At 38.2% G+C, this 19,926-nt stretch overlaps 4 protein-coding genes across 4 annotated transcripts; 2 read left to right on the forward strand and 2 right to left on the reverse strand.

Moving 5' to 3' along the window:
• The first annotated feature begins 256 nt into the window (after nucleotides 1–256).
• On the forward strand, nucleotides 257–5,382 carry LOC121781405. The gene is made up of 16 exons (XM_042179154.1): nucleotides 257–711; nucleotides 795–857; nucleotides 955–1,059; nucleotides 1,146–1,211; nucleotides 1,394–1,459; nucleotides 1,565–1,630; nucleotides 1,788–2,602; nucleotides 2,714–3,373; nucleotides 3,485–3,607; nucleotides 3,673–3,780; nucleotides 3,861–3,944; nucleotides 4,028–4,194; nucleotides 4,275–4,455; nucleotides 4,550–4,678; nucleotides 4,763–4,906; nucleotides 4,990–5,382. Exons 1-16 carry the CDS (start codon nucleotides 666–668, stop codon nucleotides 5,380–5,382), a joined length of 3,216 nt encoding a protein of 1,071 aa, XP_042035088.1. The 5' UTR covers nucleotides 257–665.
• Nucleotides 5,383–6,457: 1,075 nt separating this feature from the next.
• LOC121781406 (protein FAR1-RELATED SEQUENCE 5-like) lies at nucleotides 6,458–7,801 on the reverse strand. The gene has a single exon (XM_042179155.1). The coding sequence runs from the start codon at nucleotides 7,799–7,801 to the stop codon at nucleotides 6,458–6,460; it is 1,344 nt and encodes a 447-aa protein (XP_042035089.1).
• Nucleotides 7,802–7,977: 176 nt separating this feature from the next.
• LOC121781407 (protein FAR1-RELATED SEQUENCE 5-like) lies at nucleotides 7,978–9,129 on the reverse strand. Its single transcript, XM_042179156.1, has 3 exons — nucleotides 8,982–9,129; nucleotides 8,049–8,781; nucleotides 7,978–8,005 (listed from the first exon to the last, which is right to left on the reverse strand). The coding sequence occupies exons 1-3, from the start codon at nucleotides 9,127–9,129 to the stop codon at nucleotides 7,978–7,980; spliced, it is 909 nt and encodes a 302-aa protein (XP_042035090.1).
• Nucleotides 9,130–9,239: 110 nt separating this feature from the next.
• Nucleotides 9,240–19,710, forward strand: LOC121781408 (adenylate kinase, chloroplastic-like). The gene is made up of 7 exons (XM_042179157.1): nucleotides 9,240–9,251; nucleotides 17,329–17,409; nucleotides 17,488–17,586; nucleotides 18,707–18,949; nucleotides 19,056–19,190; nucleotides 19,419–19,493; nucleotides 19,606–19,710. The coding sequence occupies exons 1-7, from the start codon at nucleotides 9,240–9,242 to the stop codon at nucleotides 19,708–19,710; spliced, it is 750 nt and encodes a 249-aa protein (XP_042035091.1).
• Nucleotides 19,711–19,926: the final 216 nt, after the last annotated feature.

Genomic DNA, 19,926 nt, shown 5'->3' on the forward strand with positions numbered 1-19,926 from the left:
ACCATTGAAAGGGAATGAGCACAGAGCATCTATGTAATATTTTTTTTCTCGAATTCTAGAGTGGAATGGAAATAGAATTGCTTTGATGGCCATAAATAATTTACTATGCAATTCATTGGATTTGACTACTGTATTCATGGTCATATTGAGCACTGGAGCAAAGCATATGTATATATAAATATATGGACAGAATGTGGACTTGTGGTCCCTATTGACAAATGACAAATATATATATATATATATATATATATATAGAGTTGCATTCTAGGTACACTATATATTAAGTGTTAAGCACAAGCTTAATTTGGGACATTGGATCATAAGGATAAACGGCTGAGATTAGAGCTTGAGAATGCAGACGGTCGTCATTACATGATGGCGTTTTGGTCATTAAAGGGTATATGCGTCCCATTGGAATTAAATAGCAGTTACTGATTTAGGAAATTATATGATATGCAGACATCATGGAGAGAAATTTTGTCTGCACTAATTCAGTTCCCAAGATTATCAAAATTTTCGCACCCATATCATTACTCCTTTTGAATATGTGTAGAATTAGATATAAATCTTTTCAATTCTAATCAACATTACTTCAAATCTCACTCATTCCTTCTTCTCTTTATCTTCACTCTTTTTTCTGTCACTCTGATACCTATCACCAAGTAATGACTCCAACACAAAGCAAGGGCGGTGTGGCTGACTCGACTGACGGTGGGTTGCTGTTTTGATAGTTTGCATGTCTAGTTGCTGCTCTGATTTCCATTCTTCTGACAATTTTTTGGTTTTTGATTCAGCACGCCGACGTAGAGGGGATGAAGAACCGAAAGCTGTTTCTCCGAACTCTTTAGCGGGAAAAGGTTTTTTATGCAAAATCATTGTTTATTATTTTACTCATAGTCATATATTGCACATTGATCTTACAATTTTCTGTTTCTTTTCTTCACAATGAACAAGGAGGTGGTGCTCCCGGTGCTACCAAGAAATCTGATGTAATACCAAACTTTTCTTCTAGAAACACTGTTGCTACTCAAAATAATGGAAAATCGTCGGCAAAAACATGTATTAGAGAACCTGTTTTGTTATTTTCGAAATATTGGTGTGCATTTTAGTCATTTAGATTTATTTTCTTGTGTTTTAACTGGTAGGGAATGGTGGTGAAGCTAAAGGAAAAGAACAGGCGAAGGCTACATGGAGATCTTCGTCAAAACTTGGTATTAAATATCTTAGAGTTTAATTAGGAAGATTTTCATCTCAAATATATATCAGGGTGTGTCGTTGATAGAAAATATGAAACCCATAGGATGTGATTGATACTATGTAATGATGTATATAATATATGTATAATGATGTTTGTGATCTATGATGTTTAGTCCTTTAACATTGTTGGTTTTAGTCCTTGGTGGGAAAGGCAAAGGAAAAGAGAAAGTGGATGACGATTACAAAGCTCCTGCAGCATCAGGTATGGAAGAGAATGATCATATATTATCAGTGTTTACATATGTAATGATGACATGTGGTGTATGTGTTGATATCCATGTTTGCTATCATTATCGTACTGAAATAGATGTAGGTGGTGAATCCAAAGGAAAAGAGAAAGTAGCTGATTTGGGTCAAGCAACTGAATCAACAGGTATGGAAATGGAAGAGTGGTGATCAATCTAAGTGTGTGTAATGAGCATGTGTGGATTGTATAATGATCACACGTAGGACTATTTAATGATCAGATTCGTATCTGCACTGATATGTATAGGTGATTAACATTTATTTTTCGTATTTCTTGATTCTAGAAAACAAGCGCAAGAGGACTTTGAATGGTGTAGATTCACCGCGAAGCCTCGTAAAGGAAAAACTGGCAAGGAAAATAATCATCAAAGCAGTGAATTGGGGTCAAGATTCCACAAGAAATGGGCCTACTGAGCAAGCACCTAGAGGGCAACCATCAGTTGTGCCGGCTGTTCCTAATCCTACTGATGAGGTTGAAGTAGTGAACAGAATGAAGCTAAGACGATCTCCAAAATTCCTAGTAGAGATGATGGAGTTGTTGAACGAGAACCAGCTACAGGCTGTTCGAGACATGGGATTTGGACATCTAATACACTTTAACATCACTTCGATACCGTCGCAACTAGCTTACTGGCTTCTATACAACTTTGACCCCATAACCTGCAGTGTGAAGGTGAGAGGTCAAAGAGTCCACTTAACTGAGGAGGACGTCCACATGACGATGGGGTTCCCAAGGGGAGAAATAATGATTGTGAGGTCGACTAGGCAGGATAATCAAATGATGTTAGATGAGATTGCAAGTGTCGGATATAGGAATAGATACAATATGTTGCCTAAGTTTCTGCAGACTCAAATGCTTAAAGATGAGGATGGTGGGTTATGGTTTAGGAGGCTATTCCTAATTCTGACGGAGACGCATTTGATAGAACCTTCAGCTGATGGTTACTGCAAGACTAAGCTTCTTGGTGTGTTAGCCGATGTCACACATGTGAGAAACTATAATTGGTGTGCATACGTCCTTGATGTACTTGTTATGGCCCAACGAAATTGGATGGACAACCCAGACACACCATTCACTGGACCAATTGTCTTTCTGATGGTATTTAACTTTGCTCTGATTTCAAATGTTACTACATCTCTTTTTGGATGTGTAATCATTTATTTTATGGAATGATGTAGTAAATAATGATGCTTTTATTATTTCATGTAGTCCTACTACGTCGATCGCTTCATTATTGAAACACGAAAGGTTCGGCGTGCATTCCCATCCATAAAAGGTTGGAATTCCAAGCTGCTAAGGTTGAGGGAGAAACATGAGCTGGAATTGGGTGGATTTGGCTATGGGGTCTATGAAGCTAAGTATGATCCAAGCAGAGATAATGAGGTTGGATTGACGGTGGCGAAGAAAAAGAAAAAGAGGGCTATTGTTGTTGAGAGAGGAGAATCAGCTAAACCTAAAGGTGTTACTGAAAAGGGAGGGACATCGAACACCAAGGCAGATGATGCTGTTGATCATGCTACTGATGCGATGATGGCCTTGATGGAAGCTGCATCGAACGCCGCAAAGGCTATATCAAAGCTGCTTAGGAAGATGAGGGAGGCACCTGACGATGTCAAGGGCACTGGATGCTTCAAAATAGCTTCAACTGCTGCACTAAAGATGATTGGTTTCAAAGAATCTGAACTCATCAATGAACATGCAGATCCAATCGCATCGATGACACCGACAATGGAAGATGAAGACATTCAAAATCCAGCATGGATTGAGGCTGTTGAGCAGATGATGAAGGTGGTTGATGAGCGCGTTGCTCTGTGCAAAGATGATGACATCCCTACATTCGACTTGGGGCTTCGCTTCGCTTCGCAGGATGTTAGTTGATCACTATATCCTGCTATGAGAATATTTTTTGGCTAATCTAACGTCTGCCTGTAATGAACTAACTGTTATCTTCCGTTATTAACTGTGTGTCACGCATCTCAGGATGCAAACCAGACGATCAATTCAATTGTCGAGGAACAAGTACCTGGCATGGAGCACACTTTACACACGGGGGGTGTTATAATATCTAGTGCAGTTCAAGATGTTTTACCAAATGAAGAGAAGGTAGTTTTGATGCTTTACATGTTCATAAAATCATGGCATAACGTCTACTTAATACATTTGTCTAGGATGACAGTGAGGAAGACAATACGCAATTGGCGCTCAACGTGGTTCATAATTTAATTGACGATTTTGATTTTGCGACGCCATATGTAAGCCCGCCTGGGAAACGTGAGGTGATGCCAGGTTTCTACCCAAAAAATGTTTAATTGTCTGAATGTTTTCGCTGACCAAGATATTTAACATTTTCTTATAGTTCACCACTAGTGGACTGCGAGACAGTAAAAAATCAGTGGGGCCATCTAGCCACAATGAAGCTATTGCCATCCAACATAAACAGGTTCAAGTTGTAATGATCTATTTCTAGTGTTGTGATGATCATGCAGTGCATATGTAATGAATATCATTCAGGAAAATGTACAGGAATTGTTAGTGAATGGTAGGATGGAAATGCGTTCCAAAGCTGAAAAGAAGATATCTCATGCATTGAGATCACCATACAACCAAAGAGCTATTAAATTGGGAAACACTTTAACTCCTACTGAAAGGGAAACATACTATTGGATTCTGAAGTGTCATGATGTCTACGAGTGAGTTTAATGCATTTATTTATCAAACCATCTGGAATTTTTTATGTACTGTATTTAATTTGAAATTAATATCACTACAGTGATGTGCTTGTATACGATGATGATGTGGTTGTTGTGACAAAGCTAGAGTTCTATTCTTTACTGCCACATACGTATGTGTCTTCGGGTGTGATTAGTGCATGGTGCTCATATCTAAACAACATGGAAGAATACAGGGGGCCATCGTCACCAAAAAGGCTATTCTTCACCTTATACCCTTGTGTAAGATCTTTATACTGCATAGTAATGTAAAATTTCTTATCATATACTGTTTGTGTAAAGTTGTGTCATTTGATATGTGGTAACAAACGTTCAGGCTAGCACAATTGTGTCACGCACTAATCCATGGGATGAGGGTGTGGCCACTCAGCTTGCGACGTTTGCGGCGAATTTAGATCACGAGGTGAAGCTAATCCCAAATTTCAAGTGGGCGGACATAGATATGGTATATAGATATCTGAAAAATTTGCAGATTTCAATGCGAATATACTACTTTTATGCTTAACATGTAGTCAATTTGTTGCATTAGGTATTCTTCCCAATTTGTGCACATGAACACTACTATGCGGTGTGCTTCTACTATGCTTCAAAAAGGGTTATTGTAATTGACAACTCAAGTAGCGGAGACTCTGACAACATCACAGTGAATTACGGTGTGATACCGGAAACCTTGGTACGCAATATTGATGAAAATGTATAATTAGTAATGTATGTTGTGTTGCTTTGTAATGAACTGTCAGCTGTTTATTTTTCCAGAGAACCTTTTTCTGGAAATATCTTGGAGGAGTTGGCTGCGTTCAGCAATCAAAAGCAGTTGAAAATTCTGCCATTGAAAGGCTGAAACTGAAATGGAGTACAAAAACTAACAAGGACGACAGTGGTGTGTATTTGATGAGACACCTTGAAACTTACATGGGTCAGAAAGGGTGTGAATGGACTTGTGGCCTATCAAAGAAGAGCAAAGGGGTGTTGCAGATATTGAGAGCCAAGTACTGTACTGCACTGATGCTGGCAGAAATAAATCACGAACACTTCAAGAATAAAGCCAAGGTAATACCATATTATGCAAATGCACTACAGACCGAGAAGATAGACGTGGAAAAGTTGATAGCCAACTATGCAAAAGAAGGAACGAATCTATTTAACTAATTCACCAGAGGTTTCATCATTTTAAGTAGTTTTGAGACTATGTTTCAGAAGTTTTCGCTACATTTTGAATAATCATTAATGACATTACACATGAGGTGTTTTTTTTCATATGACCTATATGAATTGATTATTTCTCATATTATTTGCCACTCATTTTTGTGTTATTCGTTGATATTTGCTTAGCTTTTTTATGTGATAGTTTAATGTTTTTGGTTTCCCATTCACAAGTTGACCCAACATTATCGTTAATAATGAATAATCAATTAGTCTGCAAGGTCTATATTAGGAAAATCTAAAAGTCAATCGGATATGGTGTCCATTATTTGTTCATGATTACGGAAGTTAAATGTCATTACGGTGCACGTCGTACTTATGACGTAAAAATAAACTTACGATGACTAAAAAATGACATTTGCATGCTTGGTTATGCATTTTTGTATTAAGAATGGGCTTTGCATAACACGAACTATAACAATTATAGTTGAAAGATTCTACTCCCTCCGCCCACAATTTATAGAGCCCTTTTGACTCGGCACGAGTTTTAAGAAATTATTTGACTTTGTGAAGAAAAGTAAAAGGAGAAAGTGAGGGGAATGTGAGACTCATTTAAAATATTGGTTTTATATAGGAATGTGAATGTAAAAAGTTGGTGGAATATGAGATTTGTACACTAAAGTGAAATAAAGTAAATGGTTCTGTAAATCATGGACAAACAAAAATGGCAAAATGGCATTTTAAATGGTGGACGGAGGGAGTATTCTTTTTACTCTTAATAGCTTATAATTTTACTCTTAGAAAAAACAAATCAACTGTGAAAGTCTTAATTTGTTGCAATAGAGCACGAATGATACTATTCAATGCATTAGCATGTCCAAAAAGCACCAGACACTAGAGAACTATGGTAGACTTAATTTCTGCATTAGAAACTAGGTGTTATATCATCAGTGACTGTACCTTGGTTCATAATATGAAAATATTTTAAAAAATTGTCATTATTAATGAAAAATCCGAAGTTCATCACAAGACTGCATGAAAACAAAAAGAACAGAAATGAACAAATGAACAATTACTGTTCTTAACTTTGAGACTTTCTACGACGTTTTTCTTTTCTTTGACTCTGGCGCAGCTCCTTTTCTTTTTCTTTGACTCTGGTGCAGTTCCGCGAGTCATGGTGCCCCATCTCTTTGCACTTTGCGCAACGACGTTGAGGTTTTTTTGACAGCTGAATGGCTTTCTCCTTCTTTGAAATCAACCTAGCTGCAGCAGTACTGCCGCAACCTTTTGTATTCACATATTCAGGAGGATGAACGTCGACTTCTTCCGGCTTCTCACAGCCATAAAAGCTCTCAATCATCTTCTTCTTGTCAAAGGCCGACATTACGACATCTCCACTGAACAAACCTTTTTTGGCATCATCAATGAGGGCAGTGGCAGCATGAATTTTTTCAATGTCGCTTTCCACGGCTTGCACCAACTCAAAAAAGGAAGAATACAACTTCTTTATCGCCATTTTCTTCTCATCTGCAAATGCGTATGTCATGTCCTCCTTAGATAAAACACCATGTGTAGCCTTCATTAGTGGTGTCTTCAACCATCGACCTCCAAATAAGGTGTCAGGGATCAGCTTCACGTGGTTGTTTTTAAGTATGAAAAATATGTGACTACATATCTTTCCAATCCTCTCAAACAATTTACAGCTGCATTGGTATGAATCGTCATCTGCACAGAATGTGACAGTCCATGTCTTCTCATATAGATCATCAACCTCGTAGTACTGAATATCGTCCTCCGTGGACATCCCTTTCATACCACAGTTAGAGGATGCGTCAGCCATCTCCTCTTGAATTGATTTGAAAGCATTCTCAGTGAAGATGGTCGAAGCATGTTTCTCAAATAACAACTTCGTCTTCAAAATGGGGATGGTTGTCGAGTCCAAGTAATCATGCTTCGCACTATTGTTTCTTTGGGCATCCAATGCATGATTGAAATTCATGATGAACTGAACAAGATTCGCTGTAGAATTGCCGTATCTTTTGAAAAACATATTCTGTGATTCTGAAACGGAAGTTGTTTTTATCAATGAACTCATTGGGAAGTCCCTAAAGTAAGCAGGGACCCACATTTTTCTTGTTGCAAACATTTTTCTAAACCAACCTACACCCGTCAACCCATATTTGTTCATGACTTCATTCCACGCAGCTTCAAACTCGTGAGGTTCTATCAACTCTGACCAAACACAAGAATTTAATTCCTTCTTAAACCGTTCATCAGCTCTAAGATCCTTACCCACTTTATCAGCAAGCTTAACCATAATGTGCCACATACACCACCTGTGTCTAGTATTTGACATTACCTGCTCAATAGCACCTCTCATGGCTGGATCTTGATCGGTTATGATGAGCTTAGGAGCTGAACCCATACATTTAACAAATTGCTCGAACACCCAAGAGAACGATTCAGTACCTTCATTTGCTAACAAAGCAGCTGCAAATGTGATAGGCTTGCCATGGTTATCCTTGCCTGTGAACGGTGCAAAAATCATGCGATACCTGCAATGGAAATTAAGACATCATTACTAAGATATCCAAAACGTCATTACATTAGAAAGTTGCAATCATTACTCCTATAAGAACAGAATCATTGATAAAAATGTTTAGAAAAATTACCTGTTAGTCGAATATGTTGTATCAAAAGCGACGATATCACCAAACATGTGATAACTCATCTTCGAATAAGCATCACACCAAAATAGTCGCGTGAGTCTTTCTCCAGAATCTTTTTCGTATTCAAACGTAAATCCCTCACAATTATCTTTCTTTTTCTGCATTTCATTTAGTAACATTTGAACATCAAATCCGTCGGCATACCTTCTGACATCACGCGTGAAATTCCTAACTTCACCAACAGTACATCCAACTGATTCGTATCCACCGAGCAGCTCCTTCAATAATCTATAACTAAGTGTAGGCCCAATATTTGCATTGGCACAATCAATTATAAATTTTTGATGCACTAAATCCAACGAACGATTCAACCTCATGAAGTGCTTATGTTCAGCTTGAACCATCTCATGGTTATGTCCTTCTACGAAATCATTAACAACATAACCCAACGAACCAGCAAATTTGAAGGAAATCCTTGCCGGACAACTGCACTTCTTCGTAGACCGTTTGCGTTTTGGAGTGAAACCTTCCTCATTAATTTTCCTTTCGCATTCTCTCGAGCATACCATATAAAGCCAAGTGAACACATCACCTGACTTTTTAGAACCGTTTCTACGTGAATCAAATCCACCAAATCGAGCATAATTGTTGTAAAACTCAGTAGCGTCTTCCAATTTGAGAAATCTTTGGCCAATAAATGGTTTAATTTCGTCAGAGCAAACTGGCGTGTGTGTTCCTGTAATATATAGGTACCCAATCACAACATTGTCAATCTCCTAAAACTACTGCATCAGACGTACATATTAATATCATTAATATAGAGATGTAACATCATTTTAGCCAAATGAAAACTTTTCATAAATTGGTTTACACATAATTTATAAAAAGTTCAGTCAGAGAGACACTAAAACCATGTTTGTCGAGTTAACAAGTTACCTTCAGACTCAACTATGTCGTCAGTTATGGGTGATGAAGCATCGAAGGATATGTCTTCCGGAGATGACGGTGTATGATTGATTGGCATCTCGACAGGATAGTCTTGTATAGGTGCAACGTCTGACATGGGTGTCTGATTGATTGGCATCTCGACTAGATCGATTGGATTCAATTGTGCCGACGCTGCCATGGAGAAGACGAATCTTTTTCTGAAAAGCTAATCGTGTGGGATATTTGTGGTCTTGTTCATAAAAGATTATGAACATCAAAGTAATTAGTGTTGAATGAATTGATTGCAATTAACGTGATATGCAGTTTCCATAATAATCTCTCATCATAATAGCATGCAAATGATTACAAAGTCTAAACTAACCTTCTACGAAAATAACACACAAGATATCAGTTATTTAATTATTATTTTATGGTAATTGTTTGACCGTAGGATCACTAAATCCGAAGGTCTATATTAGGCCTGCGCTTAAGGAATAAAAGGTTGGGATTGATCATCCTCCTATATATATATATATATATATATATATATATATATATATATATTTTTATGGGATGGAGGGAGTAGGTAAATTTAATACTTTTATAGTGTATTAAAATTATTTGAAGTTTATATTAAATATAATTTTTCATTCATATTTAGCACATTTTATAAAATGGAAACATCATTATATCCACTTTATTAGTATATCTCTATTTTATTTTTTCTCCACTCAACGCACAAAATAAAAATGTATAAAATCTTGTGGTGCTTCACTAAGAGTGAGACGCACAAAATAAAAATGTTTATAAATCTTGTGGTGAATGTTTCACTAAGAGTAAGACAGAGGAAGTATATATTTTTAGAATTGTATTCAATAAGTGAAAAATTATGAACTATTGATTTATTGTTATTTTTCTAAGTTTGTGTTCCTATTTATGTATATATATGTTTTGTTGATCAAAACTGTTGAGCTATTTATTTATTCAAATTATATGAGTTTTGTCCTCTTTGATCTTTAATTGCACATTTTCTTTATTTGTGTATATTTTATTCTAATAAACTCATACTTTTTGGTCCTTAGACCATCAGCAGTGGGGCGACCTAAGGCGCGCCCTATGGCGCGCCACGTCAGCATTTTTATCTTCCTCCTTCTCCACCTGCAGTGGGGCGCCCTAAGGCGCGCCCTATGACGCGCCACATCATCATTTTGTTGTTTTGTTTAATTAATTTAACTGTTTTCAAATAACACGTAACGAGTAAAAAAAACGACTAAATAACAAGCGGCAAAGTTTTAATAAAAAAAATTACACCATTCAACTAAAAAAAGAAAAAAACTAAGTCGGGCCAATTCCCAACTTCCTACGCAACTCATCGAGTAATGCACGGAGATACTCGGCTTGTTCGGGGTCGGTGCACTTCTTGAGGGCCTTGTGCGTCTGCAACATCGTCCTTGCCATCGACGCTGTAGCTAACGACGCAAACGCGGTGGACGTCTGTACCCGGCCAATGCGCCTCTCTGCTAAACGTAGGGCTATTGGGGCTTGAATCCATTTCGTAGTAATTATGTAAATGTAAGTTTCGAAGATGAAATCGTGTGAAATGAAATATTACAAATGAACGCTATTTATAAAAAAAACGAAACCGCGTGCCATCGTCTGCGGCCTTCACAATGGGGCGGACGATCCGCGGCCATCGTCCGCGACCATCGTCCGCGACGTCCGCAATGGAGTGGACGATGGCGCGGACGATGGCCATCGTCCACGGTTTAAGTCGCGCCCGAAGCATAGGCCGCGACTATCGTGGGGGCAGACGATGAATGGCGCGGACGATGCGCGCCATCGGGCGTGCCATCGTCCGCCCATTGCAGATGGTCTTAGTCACATTTCCTCTTTGTCATTTATTTTATTTTATTCTACTCCACTCAGATCATAAATTAAAGTTGTAAAATATCATTTGCCGAACGTGAAATGCTTCATTTATAGTGGGTTGGGAAGAGTATATTTCTTTGTTTGTTATTATATATAATTTTTTAAGCGTTTTATAGTGTTATGAATACTTATTGTAATTAACACATATTTTTAACCAAACATCATTATATCTTATTATACTTTTTTCTTAAACTACTTCCTTATTATTTTTCTTTAATATTTGAAATCTTATGTCCCGTGCATAGCACGGGTGATAACACTAGTTCTACTCTATCCTCCCGCTATAAGTGAGGTGCTCCAAATAAGTGAGGTGCTCCAAACAGTGGAGTAACAAATAGTCAAGTATAGATAAACTAAAGTAAAGTAAATAAGATAATAATGTATATACGACTCTCTTTTATACTATTCTCTCTCTTACTTTACTTTCTCTCCACTTTAACTATTTATTACTCCTTCCGTCCACCATTTAAAGAGTCATTGTGACTCGACATAGGTTTTAATAAATTGTTTGACTTTGTAAAGAAGAGTAAAGGGAGAAAGTGAATGGAATGTGAGACCCATTTATGAGAGTAAAAAGTTAGTGGGATGTGAGATCCACATACTAAAAGTGGAATAAAGTAAAGGGTTCTATTAATCGTGGACAAACCAAAATGGCAAAAGGGTTCTTTAAATGGTGGACGGAGGGAGTATTATCTTCGCAAAACATCGGCCGGAAAGAAACGCCTCACTTATAATGGTTCAGAGGGAGTAATATTCATGAATTTCACTTTTCTAAAAAAAAATTGTTTATCAATACTTTTGTACGTGGATCAGTATTATTTATTTCATGAGTAGTTTTTTTGGAATGTGAAAATATTCAAAATTAGGAATTAATGTACATATGACACTAACTTGATAAAAAAGCAATACAAAAACCAGGAGTAGTAAACAAGTCAATAACACGCGATTTATTTGAACGGGTATCTCCTACTCCAACACTCCTACTCTATTCCTACTCCAACACTCGGAGATTCTTTCCAATTTATTTGTTCTTTGAGTTGGGATTAGTGGAATTGGAATTCATACTCTTAATTATAATACTTCCTTCGTCTCCAAATAATATGCACTTTGGATTCGACACGAGTTTTAATGCAAAATTGGTAAAGTAAGAGAGAGGTATAGAAAAAGTAATTAAAGTATTATTAGTAGAGAATGGGTCCCACCTCTTTAGAGAGAAAATAGTTACTAAAATTAGAAAGTGCATAATCTTGTGGGATGGGCTAAAAAGGAAAGAGTGCATATTCTTGTGGGACGGAGGGAGTAGTAATTAATACTACATCCATCCCACATTAAGTGTCATATTTAGTGTGGGCATATGTTTTAAAAAATGTAAAGAAAAATATGCTGAATAAGTTAATGGATTGTAGGTCTCACTTATATATATTAGTTTTACAATAAAATGTGAGTAGAATTAGTTTGTGGAATGTAGGGTCTACTTATCATTTATGATAAAAATGAAATGTGACTCTTATTGTAGGATGGATCGAAATGATAAAATGTACACTTAACATGGACGGCAATAGTAGTATTTAGTTTAAAATGCTATTTACCCAAACTCATCTAAACTAAACCTCCAAATTCCAATATTGACCAAAACCATTTATAGCACCAATTCAAACAGAATATAAATATCTTAATTAATTTCGACGACTCACATAAAACCATACAACCAAATAAATTAAAAACAATACGACGATATATTGTACTCCCTCCGTCCCTGAAAATTTGTCATATATTTCCTTTTTCGTCCGTCCCTAAAAATTTGTCACATTTCATTTTTACCATTTTTGGCAGTGGACCCTACATTCCACTAACTCATTCACACTCACATTTTATTATAAAACTAATATATAAAAGTAGGACCCACATGCCACCAACTTTTTCAACCCACTTTCTATTATATTTCTTAAAACCCGTGCCGGGTCAATATGGTGACGAATTTTGGGGGACGGAGGGAGTAGTAATTGACTAATTTCTCGATTTCTATATCTATCCTTTTCAGCAACATTTTACACACAACCTGAATATTAAGGTACTGTTTGAGGGTGATGGTTACTTCATGCAGCTGCACCTAGGTGAATTTCAAAGCAGCATCTATCAATCCAAAAATGCCCTTAGAGCATCTCCAATGGCGGACGTCCGGTCGGATGTCCGCGACGTGCGACCGGGACGTCCGCCATTGTGGCGTCGAAGGTCGGATAAGGACGTCCCGTGAGGACGTCGGGTGTCCTCGGACGTCGGCGCGACGGGCGGGCGGACGTCCGCCATTGTGGCGTGGGTCGAACGTCCGGGTCGGACGTCCGATTTTTAAATTTTTTTAAATTTTTTTTTAAACTCTATATATACGGCACGTTGAATTTTATTTCATTAGCACCACTTGTGTTAACAAGTTTCTCTCTCTACATATCTAATTTCAAGTATATCTAGAATGTCTAGTGACAGTGATAGCGAGAATGAGTTGGAGGTCGCTGTGGAAGGTGCGATAGATAGGCTGCTACAGCATAGGGCGCAGCGGCGGCAGCAGGCTGCGGTACCTCGGCAGATCCATCGTCGAACTACAGTACCCCGTGACCACATTGCTGCACTTATTCGGTTGTATGCAGACTACTTCGCTCCGCAACCGCGTTTTGGGGAAGCCTTATTCCGGCGACGCTTTAGGATGCATCGTCCGTTGTTCTGTACATCGTGGGTGCTTTAGAGAGAAGATACCTGTATTTTAGGATCAGGGAGGATGCAGCTGGCAAACCCGGACTCACGCCCTTGCAGAAGTGCACTGTCGCAATCAGACAACTGGCGTACGGAGGCGCGGCCGACATGTTCGACGAGTACCTCCACATTGGCGAGTCGACAGCCGTCGAGTGTCTGCAGAATTTTTGCGCGGGCGTGAGAGCGATATTCGGTGAGCGGTATCTTCGGAGTCCGAGCCCCGAAGACTGCCAGAGCCTGATATATATGCATGGGTCGGTGCACGGGTTCCCTGGGATGTTGGGCAGCATAGATTGTATGCATTGGGAGTGGAAGAACTGCCCCGCCGCCTGGAAGGGGATGTACACTACTGGCTTCAAAGCCAAGCATCCCACGATGATCCTAGAAGCAGTAGCTGACTACCGGCTGTGGATATGGCATGCTTATTTTGGAGTCGCCGGGTCGAACAACGACATCAACGTTCTCCAGTCTTCGCCCCTGTTCAATGCTCAGTGCGCGGGCGTTGGTCCCGCCATCAGTTTCGTCGCCAACGGCAACCAGCACAATATGGGATACTATTTGGCGGATGGGATATACCCAAACTGGCCCGTCTTTGTGAAGACAATCAAGCATCCGCTCGGACAAAAGAAGTCATACTTTGCGAGCCGTCAGGAAGCAGCGCGCAAGGATGTGGAGCGGGCATTTGGTGTGCTCCAGAGTCGATGGGCGGTAGTCAAGGGTCCTGCACGGCAGTGGTATATTCCCAACATCGGCGATGTCATGTACGCATGTATCATAATGCACAACATGATTGTCGAAAATGAAGGTGTGGAACTGACTCAGTGGACCAATGAAGATGATACGGGTGCAGGTCCAAGTCACGGCGTGGCCACCGCGAATGTGAATATGGGGGTACCTCATGGAGAGGTCGAGCGGATGCGTGCATTTGCCGACATGCGGTAAACAGATGCCCATGTTCGACTTCAGAACGATATTATCGAAGAGGTTTAGACGCGGAAGGGTTGACGTTGATGTTAGTACTTTTTTTGTTTTATTACTATGTAATTTTTTTTTCAAATCATGTATGTTTTTTTTAAATGAAGTTGTTAATTTTTCCCGTTCGTATTCGTGTTGAAATTTTATTTCCGTAAACGTAAATTGTTTTATTTGTGAATTTGTGATTTTTTTTTATTGCGGGAAGTCCTAGTGGGAAGGGCGATGGGAAGGGCGGATTGTGAAGGGGATGTCCTAGTGACATGGCAGTGGGATGGGAAGTCCTAGTGACGTGGCGGGAGGTGTTTTCGGGATGTCCTAGTGGATGTCCGAGTGGGACATCCGCCCACTGGAGATGCTCTTAGCTCCCTCTCCCAATCACCTAGTGTTGCCCACGGTTCCAAAACCGGCGGTTCCGGTTCGGAACCGCCGGTTCCGGTTTGGTCGAAGTCGGAACCGGAACCGGACCGTGAGGCTATTTCACGGTTCCGGTTCCGGTTCGAAAACCGCCGGTTTTCCGGCGGTTTACACGGTTCCGGTTCGAAAACCGGCGGTTTACACGGTTCCGGTTCGAAAACCGGCGGTTTCGCGGTTCGATTTTTAAAAAAATTAGAAATTTAGACTTATACAATAAATTGGAACAAGACAATGGATAATTTAAATTGAAATAAGACGAATAAGGTGAAAATGATATCAATTTTATTGAATTTGAGTTGTAACGGACAACGATACATTACAATTTACAATACATATACATGTATACAACATACAATAATGTAATATAAATTTGAAATTTGGACTTATACAATAAATTGGAACAAGACAATGGATAATTTAAATTGAAATAAGATGAATAAGATGAAAATGATATCAATTTTATTGAGTTTGAGTTGTAACGGACAACGATACATTGCAATTTACAATACATATACAAGTATACAACATACAATAATGTAATATAAATTTGAATTTGGACTTATACAATAAATTGGAACAAGACAATGGATAATTTAAGTTGAAATAAGACGAATAAGATGAAAATGATATCAATTTTATTGAATTCGAGTTGTAACGGACAACGATACACTACAATTTAAAATACATATACAAGTATACAACATACAATAATGTAATATAAATTTGAAATTTGGACTTATACAATAAATTGGAACAAGACAATGGATAATTTAAATTGAAATAAGATTAAAATGATATCAATTTTATTGAATTTGAGTTGTAACGGACAACGATACATTGCAATTTACAATACATATACAAGTATACAACATACAATAATGTAATATAAATTTGAAATTTGGACTTATACAATAAATTGGAACAAGACAATGGATAATTTAAGTTGAAATAAGACGAATAAGATGAAAATGATATCAATTTTATTGAATTTGAGTTGTAACGGACAACGATACATTACAATTTACAATAAATATACAAGTATACAACATACAATAATGTAATATAAATTTGAAATTTGGACTTATACAATAAATTGGAACAAGACAATGGATAATTTAAATTGAAATAAGACGAATAAGATGAAAATGATATCAATTTTATTGAATTTGAGTTGTAACAGACAACGATACATTACAATTTACAATACATATACAAGTATACAACATACAATAATGTAATATAAATTTGAAATTTGGACTTATACAATAAATTGGAACAAGACAATGGATAATTTAAATTGAAATAAGACGAATAAGATGAAAATGATATCAATTTTATTGAATATGAGTTGTAACAGACAACGATACATTACAATTTACAATACATATACAAGTATACAACATACAATAATGTAATATAAATTTGAAATTTGGACTTATACAATAAATTGGAACAAAACAATGGATAATTTAAATTGAAATAAGACGAATAAGATGAAAATGATATCAATTTTATGGAATTTGAGTTGTAACGGACAACGATACATTACAATTTACAATACATATACAAGTATACAACATTATATAATAGAAATGTAGAAATATGGAACAATATATATTTTTTTGTTTAAGCAATTGAGAAAGAAAGACAACTTATAGAACTACGGGAACAAGTATAAGTGTATAACAATGCGTAATAAGAGTAGCACTTGAGTAATTAAATGGAAGCACAATAGCACAAATGATAAATTGGAGACAAAGAGAGAGAATTGAGATATTGAAGAGAGAAACTTTTATTAACACACGAGTGGGGTGAATGTAAATGAGGATAGATTGGGGTATTTATATATAAAAATGGGGGGAAAATGGAAGAATTCGAATTTGAAATCTGAAAAAAAAAATTGAATTTTCGGAAAAACCGGCGGTTTTTGGCGGAAAACCGCCGGAACCGCCGGTTAACCGCCGGATTTCACGGTTAACCGGAGGTTAACCGCCGGTTTCCGGTCCAAAAACCGCCGGAACCGGCCGGTTTTCACCCTCGAAAAGCTGCCCTCCACGATGCCTTGGTTTCCGCGCCCGAACCGGCGGTTCATCCGGTTAACCGGCGGTTCCGAACCGGCGGTTCGGTGACGGTTCCGGTTCGAAAAATCTTGAACCTGAACCGGACCGCGACCCGAATTGCGACGGTTCCGGTTCGAGGAAATCGCCACGGTTCCGGTTCGGAGGTTCGCCGTTTAACCGCCGGAACCGGAACCGGTGGGCATCTCTACAATCACCTCCTTCCCATTTCGAAGCTCCCCTCTTTGTCTCTTCGTTTGAATCAAAATCCATCAAAAACCCATTTCAGGAAATCCAAAGCTGTTCCAGGTTTACTGGTAAAGATTATTTTTTATTGGTAATGAAATTGATTTGGGTGAAATTTTGGTGATTTTGTGGCTGAAAATTGAAAACAGATTGTTGCTTGTGGTGAAAAGGTGGAGCCTTTGAGGGTAATGATATCAGGAGCCCCTGCTTCTGGGAAAGGAACTCAATGTGAACTCATTACTAAAAAGGTATTTCTTGTTTTGGTTTTGATGTTTTTTTATGTTTTTTAATTTATTGATTGTAGTTTTGAAGTAGTGATTATATGAAATATGGAGGTGAATGTTATGCTACATACTTATGCCAGCACTATTCTTGTCATGACAATGAGCACCATTCTCGTTTAGTACTAGTTAATTGTATGTAACTTTTGTTTTATATATAGAGAGATAGGTGAATGTTATGTTACGTACTTATGTGAGCACTGTTCATGACGGCAAGCATTGTTCTCGTCTAGTCATTCTTTTATTTGTTTGTATATATGTTTCGATTCTAATATCCGACGTTATTAATTTTATAAATTACATAAAAAAAAACGAAGGCCAGTTTGTTCTTTAGGCAGCTTATTCGAAGCTGTAGAAAAAATAAACAAACCGAGCTTTGAATTTTATGCGATTTCACTAATTTGTAAAATTAATTGCATCGATAGGTATTGAAATCAGAATAAATGTATAAAATAAAAATAGGCCAACATAGAGAGTGATGCTACCGAATGGTGATGTTCATATAAGGTACGCAGCTTAACGTTCGTCAAAGAGAGGAATGTATACATTGTGTATTATGTATTGGATGATGGATCATCAGCTGATTTAGTTATCAGTTAAGTGGGAGTTGTTTTGAGATATCATAAGCAAACTATTATATGAATTTCATCAGTTAAGCCAGTTAGAAACATCTTCGATTAGCTACATCATCTTGGAAGTTGGGATTTACAGCAAGATAAAGAATGAGTGAAACATCCGCAGGGTTTAGTTGAGTAGTAGGGATAGGAGAAGCCGGGCTGGTTGGTTTTAAAATGGTGTACCGAAAGGCAAAAGGAAACTAATTTGTATAGATGTAATGTTTCTCACTTTGAAATTTGATTGCTCTTGATTTCGTGCACCAACATAGCAGTTTATGTAAGCCTCGTTTTATCTTCTCGCTTTTAGAAGACCGTTGAAAGACAAAGTAAGATTATAAACAGTTGATGTAACTCATGTAAGCATGATAGTACAATGTCATTTTCTCTAATCCAATGGCTGAATTATGTATTGATTGATCGAGATTCTTTCTCATGAAACATAAGCATGTTCGTTTATTTTTACTTTGCAGTATAATTTGGTGCACGTTGCAGCAGGAGATCTTCTCCGGGCTGAAGTTGCTGCAGGGACTGAACACGGGAAGCGTGCTAAACGAACTCACCTTCGTTGCTGGTTGCAGATGGTTAAAGAGCGGTTGTCACGGCAAGATTCTCAGGAGCACGGCTGGCTTCTTGATGGATATCCGAGGAGCGAGTCCCAAGCTACCTCTCTCAAGAAATTCGGTTTCGTTCCAGATATCTTCATTCTTCTTGAAGTGAGGCTCTGCTGTTGGTCTTTGTACTCTTGATAGTTCCTGCTTTCGTATGTTTGTCGAAATTCTTTATTCCTCGATGCTTTTTTACAGGTGCCTGGAGAGATAGATCCTCGTTAAAAGAGTTGTCGGCCGCAGACTAGATCCGGTCACCGGGAAAATATACCATCTCAAATACTATCCCCCGGAAACGGAAGAAATCGCTGCACGACTCACTCAACGCTTCGACGACACTGAAGAAAAGGTTTGCAACTACTCTTTTGTATCCCAACTTTCTGCGTTTTCGATAAAAATGTCCCAAACTTTGCGAAAACAATTGATTTACGTTTGAGTCAGGTTGTCGGATTCTTAGGTGAATTATATTTTTCGGAAAATGCTGAAAGTTGGGGACGCGGAACGAGATCAACCCTTTATCTTCTGATCTGTCTTCTGAATGTTTAGCCTGTGACACGGCCTTATCTTCGTCTTTCAGGTTAAACTGTGTTTGCACACTCACAACAGCAACGTGGAGTCTGTGCTTTCGTTATACAACGACCAAATAGTCAAGGTGTGATATAAGATCGACTAGAATCACTAGCGTTCGTTGCTGAGTTTCGTTTCGTGCATGAGCAGAACCATAGCATTAGCCGAGAACCTTATGTTTTACTCCTTAACTGCAGGTGGACGGAACCCTCCCTAAAGAGGAGGTGTTCTCACTAATCGACCGAGCTTTGACAGAGCTTCTCGCGAAGAAGGAAGCCGCCTTGGGCTCACTGGCTGCATAAGACCGGCTCTCGGGGGAAATGGAGCAAGATTCGGGTGAATGGGAGGTACATACATATAGAGAAAGATGTTAAATTTATAACTCTTGCCTTGATGAAAAAACATAGATTAAGATATTCGAGTTAGTGTCGTTGCTGCATTTTTCTTTCGAGCACGTGCTGCTCGTTGTCGGCTTCTTCAAGACTGCGTTCATTGATGTTTATGCAAGTCGATTATAC

The sequence above is a fragment of the Salvia splendens genome, chromosome 20 (assembly GCF_004379255.2).
Source record: "Salvia splendens isolate huo1 chromosome 20, SspV2, whole genome shotgun sequence".
In the NCBI taxonomy this organism is placed as follows: Eukaryota; Viridiplantae; Streptophyta; class Magnoliopsida; order Lamiales; family Lamiaceae; genus Salvia; species Salvia splendens.

Excerpts from the sequence above, each read along its gene's own strand:
- LOC121781405 (XM_042179154.1), top strand. The coding sequence starts at position 666 with ATGACTCCAACACAAAGCAAGGGCGGTGTGGCTGACTCGACTGACG. Across the intron at positions 1,212-1,393 it reads GAGATCTTCGTCAAAACTTG|TCCTTGGTGGGAAAGGCAAA; the intron begins GTATTAAATATC and ends TGTTGGTTTTAG. Across the intron at positions 3,781-3,860 it reads GCCCGCCTGGGAAACGTGAG|TTCACCACTAGTGGACTGCG; the intron begins GTGATGCCAGGT and ends ATTTTCTTATAG.
- LOC121781406 (XM_042179155.1), bottom strand. The coding sequence starts at position 7,801 with ATGGGTTCAGCTCCTAAGCTCATCATAACCGATCAAGATCCAGCCATG.
- LOC121781407 (XM_042179156.1), bottom strand. The coding sequence starts at position 9,129 with ATGCCAATCAATCAGACACCCATGTCAGACGTTGCACCTATACAAGAC. Across the intron at positions 8,782-8,981 it reads CGACATAGTTGAGTCTGAAG|GAACACACACGCCAGTTTGC; the intron begins GTAACTTGTTAA and ends TATATATTACAG. Across the intron at positions 8,006-8,048 it reads ACAACATATTCGACTAACAG|GAGTAATGATTGCAACTTTC; the intron begins GTAATTTTTCTA and ends CTGTTCTTATAG.
- LOC121781408 (XM_042179157.1), top strand. Across the intron at positions 17,587-18,706 it reads GTGAACTCATTACTAAAAAG|TATAATTTGGTGCACGTTGC; the intron begins GTATTTCTTGTT and ends TTTACTTTGCAG. Across the intron at positions 18,950-19,055 it reads ATATCTTCATTCTTCTTGAA|ATCCTCGTTAAAAGAGTTGT; the intron begins GTGAGGCTCTGC and ends CTGGAGAGATAG.